Source organism: Epinephelus moara, chromosome 8 (assembly GCF_006386435.1).
Source record: "Epinephelus moara isolate mb chromosome 8, YSFRI_EMoa_1.0, whole genome shotgun sequence".
Lineage (NCBI taxonomy): Eukaryota > Metazoa > Chordata > Actinopteri > Perciformes > Serranidae > Epinephelus > Epinephelus moara.
The window spans coordinates 42,801,323-42,807,857 of NC_065513.1; the positions used below are offsets into that span (position 1 = coordinate 42,801,323).

The 6,535-nt window shown below is 41.3% G+C and overlaps 1 protein-coding gene across 1 annotated transcript in view; it reads right to left on the minus strand.

The window, feature by feature from the left end:
• LOC126394552 (GRAM domain-containing protein 2B) overlaps nucleotides 1-4,663 on the minus strand; it is a 24,858-nt gene extending 20,195 nt beyond the window's left edge. The window contains exon 1 of the mRNA XM_050051427.1: nucleotides 4,415-4,663. Within this exon, the coding sequence (XP_049907384.1) occupies nucleotides 4,415-4,512 (98 nt within the window). The 5' untranslated portion in view covers nucleotides 4,513-4,663. The remainder of the gene's footprint in view (nucleotides 1-4,414) is intronic.
• Nucleotides 4,664-6,535: the final 1,872 nt, after the last annotated feature.

The window sequence follows — 6,535 nt, forward strand, 5'->3', positions numbered from 1 at the left end:
GCTCACTAACACAGATTTAGACAGATTTGTGAACAATATTTGTGAGGAAATTGTCTTTTGTGTGTATAGAAAATGTTTTAGATCTTTGAGTTCAGCTCATGAAAAATGGGAGCAAAAACAAAAGTGTTGTGTTTATATTTTTGTTCAGTGTACATATCAGCATATTGGATATCTGCAAAAAATCCAACATCATGCATCTATAAACGAAGCATAAAATGGAAAGTACAACTAAATCCAAATTATTCTTGTACAGTAGGAACCTTTAGAGTCTGAACCCTCCAACAGGAGGAGAGGACCAGATAAAACTGACTGACAGATGTTTGTAATATTTGTTTTGTCATCAGGTCAATTTCTGTACTGACTGCCAAACTGGCACGTCTCCATTAGGGATTGTACACACACACACACACACACACACACACACACACACACACACACACACACACACACACACACACAAACACACACGCTGCACTTTGAAATGCAAACAGTGATGAGCTGCCAAATCTTTTTTGTTCTACTTCCAAATGTGCTAACTTGTCATTTTTCAGTTTTTCTCATCTCCATCAATAGTTTAAAATTAACAGTTGTTGTCAGTCTACTCATATAGAATCCGGGAATGAGTCCTAAAACCCGGAAATGAGTTTGCATTTTCCCACTCTTGGTTCCCTCGTCTCAACGACAGTGGGCTTTTGGTTAGATCCCTGAAATAAAGTCTGTGGTTAAAGCCTTTGGAAACACAGCTTGAAATAGTAAAAATGCATATATTATATCAAAGTTGAGTGTCTCATTAATCATCCACAAAAGTCTGAGTGAAAATAAACATCCATAACTATTAGAAAACCTGGTTTAAAAACAGCTCATTTTGCTGTTTAGACCACTTGCCAGGACAGAGTGGGCGTGGCAGATAACGCTCTGATTGACATCTCCCTGGCTTAATCCAGCCGTACATGTTTGAGCCCTCTGATGATTCAGAGGACGAAGCAGAAGCCCTGCCAGCTGAAAATGATTCCTTTCAGGTGGTCACTGAATGGTAAGTTTCAAAATGTTTTGTGATTCATATTAATGTTACTTCGTAGAATAGTTAGCATAACTTTTACATGCAATGTTAGCTGAGATGAATGACAACGGGAGGCTAGCGCTTAGCCTTTCTTCATTGAGATACGTTTTCATTGAAAACATAAATCTGCTCCGTTCTTCTGATAATAGCCTTTTTCATTCAAACACATCCAGTCTTAATAGATTAAATATGTCTTTACTCTGACACACACACTGACCCTCAAAGTGGGAGAGACCGGTGCTGGCCGGCCGTCTCTCTGGCGTTGTGTAGAAGTATTTGCCCGCCTCGAATAATGTTCCCCTCCGGCTAAAATTGTGTTGTTTCCCGCAGCATCACCTCTGCGATTGGGAATATGTTTATGCGTAGCAAAGCTAACTGCTTGGGGTTGGGGTTAGGGGTGAGGAAGGGTGCACATTACGTCCCCTCCCCGCGAGCCGATTACCAACAGACTGTTCAAACTGAAAGCTTACATGACTGTTTCACCAGACTGACAGCTGGTCTGACCCGGCCAGTGGCTCTTAAATCTCCAAAAACGTTGTAGCAAGTATCCAAACAGGCGTTATCTGGAAAACTGTTCTCATATTGGGGATCTAAGCAGTTACCCTCTCGCCTGTAAGAGTAAGAGTTTCTAACTCAGGTTAATGTGCTACAGTGGAGTTAAAGAGTAAAGCTGGATGTGCACGGCCTCGCTGTATTTGGAGTGAACTGAAGGAGATAAAACAAGAGAAATTGTAGCCCGTTTATTACCCACAAGCTAGAAGAAGGCAAGGCAAGGCAAGTTTATTTGTAGAGCACAATTCGTACACAAAGTAATTCAAAGTGCTTTACAGAACAAGAAAATGCATTAAAATCACAATACAAAATAAAAACATAAATACTCATTATAAAATGAACTTTAAAAGAGAAGAGTGCAGATAAGATCCTTTCAGTCATATGCACAGTGAAATAGAGCTGTTTTGAGCCTAGATTTGAACATTGTCAGAGTAGAGGCCTGTCTCACATCTTCAGAAAGACTGTTCCAGATTTTAGCTGCATAAAACTGGAATCCTGATTCCCCATGTTTAGTCCTGACTCTGGGCACCAGCAGGAGGCCGGTCCCTGAGGTCCTCAGAGTCCGAGATGGTTCGTATGGCACTAACATGTCAGAGATGTACTTTGGTGCTAGGCCGTGGAGAGACTTGTACACAAGCATAGCTGCTTTAAAATCTCTGAGCCACAGGAAGCCAGTGTAGAGACCTGAGCACAGGACTAATGTGCTCGTACTTCCTGGTTCTGGTCAGGACCCGAGCAGCAGCATTCTGGATGTACTGCAGCTATCTTACGGCCCGTTTGGAGAGGCCAGTGAGCAGGCCGTTACAGTAGTCTAACCTGCTAGAGACAAATGCATGGATAAGTCTCTCCAAGTCAGGTTTAGACACTATACCTTTGATTTTGGCAATGTTTTTTAGATGGTAAAAAGCTGCTGATGTTATTGATTTGATGTGGCTGTTAAAGTTCAAGTCTGAGTCCATTATTACCCCGAGATTTCTAACCTGATTTGTAGGTTTTAGAGAGAGAGACTGGAGGTGACTGCTGACACTTTCTCTTTGTTTCTGTGGACCAAATACGATGACTTCAGTCTTGAGAACTGGAGAACGCTACCAAACAAGGAAGTTGGTTTACACTTAAGCAGGATTTATACTTCTGCGTCAAATCGACAGCGTACCTGTGTCGACATAGAGCCCTACACTCCCCAGAAATGTAACTACACGTTGTGGCAGTGGGAACTGCCCATTGGTTCGACATCCCATTGTTCCGACCATATTAAACCCATTGTTTCAAAATCATCATGATGCCCTGTGGTTAAGGTCTGGTTAGGTTTAGGCACAAAAACCACTTGGTTAGGGTCAGGAAAAGATCATGGTGTGGGTTAAAATGAAAAAGAAAGTGACAAACACATAAGCCGTGAGCCTGCTTCGCCTCAAGCCTTTCCCAGCTGACCCGAGCCAGTCGCGGCGCATCATACGCCCGCCGCGAGCCGTTCAGCACCGCGGACAGTCGGACTAATGGGATGTCGAACCAATGGGCTGTCGGACCAATGACATGGACCCGTGGCAGTAAGGCATAAGCTGAAACCATTTCCCTCTTCGGAAACAAAGCTTTTATTTACTTTAACTTCACAGATAAGAAACAATAAATTGTGAAGACAATAAAGCCTCCACAAAAATATCATTTAAAGTCTTGTGTGTGATTTATCCCGGCTTCATATGAGCAGAAGAAATCTCCGCTAGCGGCTAGGCTAATTTATACAATGTAAAATGCCATAGGCTTGTGCTAATAATGTTAAGTGTTTCGTAAGACAGTTGTTTTGTCAGTGAACCTTGTGAGTTGTAATGGAACATTATTTTGTAACGTTATCTTTGTTAAATTGTCCCTGGCTTCATATGAGTAGAGGAAATGGGTCCAACAAACACCGGACTGTCCCCCAGGAGGCCGGTGTTCACTTCCTGTTTGAACATGATGCTTATTTCTAAAATTAAACACATGCTTTTGTTGCACAATGAAATAAGGAGGTGTTGTAAGTTCATTTTGAAAAGACTGTATGCATGTAATGAGCAGACACTGTGCATTTCCTGAGGGAAAAAAAGTGTATTTTGAAAAGACACAATGCATGTAACAGGTGTAAATTGACACACCCATGATACCTAGCACGTCATATGTAGACAGCAAACATCCATTTAATAAGTGGTGACATGTGACGAGTTGGGAGATTCAACATATCTGCTACATAATGTGGTTTGTAGAAACGTAAAATGCCAATATTTTTCTGGGTTGTTATCATCGCATAAAGATTTTTGGATGCCTGTAACTTTACTTTAAAGACACCATGGAATGAAAGTTCTTAAAAAAAAAAGAAAAGAAAAATGTGTGGAATCCAAAAGGCATTACCTTCATATTGCTTCATCAGTTTTGATACTTATCGTTGTTCATGAGTCTGACAATGTTATAGCGGTGCAAAATTGGTGGAGTACACATTTAAAGTTACAAACGACACATATTTCAACACCGACAGGCAGTAACAGGCTCACTCTGTAACGCTACTGAAAGAGATCTACTGCTCATAATACAAAGATGTCTAGCCATCTACTGTGAGAGCAATCTCACTTTTTTAAATTTAATTTCCAGGAAGATTAAAAAAAACCCACTTGTTTGAAGGAAGAAGTAGAGGAAGTGTGTATTTAGCATGAACAGAGACAACAGCTCCACCTGCAGAATCTCCAACTTGAGAGGAGATTCCTGGAAAGTGTGCAAAACACCTTTAGGGGAAAGGACACTGCAGATCACTACTTCAACAAAAAACTGAACATATCTTACCGTTGATGTCTGGTTGTGTTGGACGAAGCGCGGGAAGGTTTGGACATTATGCTCTTTGTTCTAAATCGAAAGGAGTCGTCTAAGCTGTAGTTCTCCATCGTAACAACAGAACATTGGCCGACAGTCTGACTCAGCTTTTCTAGAATAATGTGTCTTCTTTTATTCTAATGTTACATGTCCCCCCAGAAACAGCTTCACCAGGCAGTTCAGCAGTCCATGTTAGAATGTTTTGGATTATTTCACATGTCTGTGCTCCACTTTTTTTCCTCAGATATATACTGCAGGACATGTTGAGGTCACAAATGACACGCCTCCTGGAGCGCTGCAAAATAAACATTATATAACTGTCTGTGACTGACTGTATGTTGGCTTTCTTTGTTTGGTTTGACGACAGTCACATACTATAGAGACATTTCAGTGAACCATCGTCGTCCTCCTCTTCCTCCTCCTACTGCCCCAAATCTCTTATCAGTAACTCTGGACAAGCTGACTGTGTTTTGTGCTTTCACTGTGAAATATTTTTTACTTTTTAAAGGGTAAATTTGGTATTTCCAACATGGACCCTCTTATCTCCATGTTTTTGTGTCTAAGTGACAAATAGGAACCAGAATCTTTTAAATTAGTCCAGTGCTTAGCGAGACCACTATGTGCACTGTCCATTTATGTCCACTAAAAGTGTCTGTTTTTGTCATTGACAGGCTCACAATGTTATTATAAGTATCTGAACACATAATGGGAAGGATCCCTACAGAGATAGACCTTTTGTTTAACCAGAACAGCCCCAAAACTGCCATCACCAAGCCACCAGACTCCATTTATAGAAACAGTCATTTAAGTGTGTGTATATAGCCAGCATATTTTCACATTTAACTGGGTGAATTAAGGGTTTATTTCAACCAAACCAGAGTTACAACTTTCATCTGGGATGCCAGTGTCTGTGTCCTGTGTGATTGTAGAGCCAAACCCTGTTCTTTTCCTGAACCTAATAATGTGCGTGTTGGCCAAACTCAACCACGTACATTTGTTGAAGGACAAAAATATCAATTCACAGTGTTGTACAGACGTAGTGCTTTTATTTTGAAAGAGACTGTATACAAACTTTACATTTCCTGTGAAAACAGAAGTGTATTTTGAAAACAGACAATGCATGTAACAGGCTGAAGCTGACACGGCGTCCCAGACCGTCATCAACCAACACACCCAGGGTACCTTGGACGTCATATCTAGACATAGAAAGTCCACGACCAAACATCGATGTGTGACGAGGTCGGACTGAGAATGTGTTGACAGACCACACCCACCAATGATTCATCTTCCTGCCAACTTTGTATCAGAGTTCCTGCAATAACTCCTGAGAAAGAAATACCTGCCTCCTGAGTTCTGACCGTTAGTGCTAGTTAGTGTTCCTCAACTTTTACCTCAGTAAAGACTCTTACTGATACTTCTTTCAACACGGTCCAATAAAGAGATGTTCCTAATATTATGCTTGAAGGGGTGCACATATTACATTTGCTGTAACCACATCTGTGCATGCTATTAGGATTTTTTTCCCAATAACACACACCTATGTACCTGACGAAGAACCACGTTGAGCTGCCACCTGCTTCTAATGAGAGCAGGTGGCAGATTTATGTGACCTTTGGGAGACAGGATAAATGAGGTCCACTCCAAAACTCTTCTGAATGCCTGCACAAAATACTGACTCTGAAACTAAAATATTAATATATCAGTCGGCCTTCAAAAACCCACACTGGCTGTTTCCACCTCAGAAATGAACCATCGAGAGCTTCGACAGCTCCAATAACTTCCAATAAATTCTTCAGTCTAATTCATTTACAGCAAACGTACTCGCTCCTACAGCTGCAGAGACACTGCTCACAGCCACACAGATTAATACTGTATGTGCATAGTTTCTCCAGATATCAAATGTCTTTGCACTGACTGTGGGCTCCTGGTGTTTTATTGCATCTCCACGTTTTTTTCTCCTCACTGACTTGGTCAATCCATGTGAAATTTGGCACAGTGGTAGAGGGTCATGGGAGGATGCCAATGAAGCAATATTACATCAATTGGCCAAAGGGGGGCGCTATAGCAACCCATTGAAATGTCAAACTTTGAATG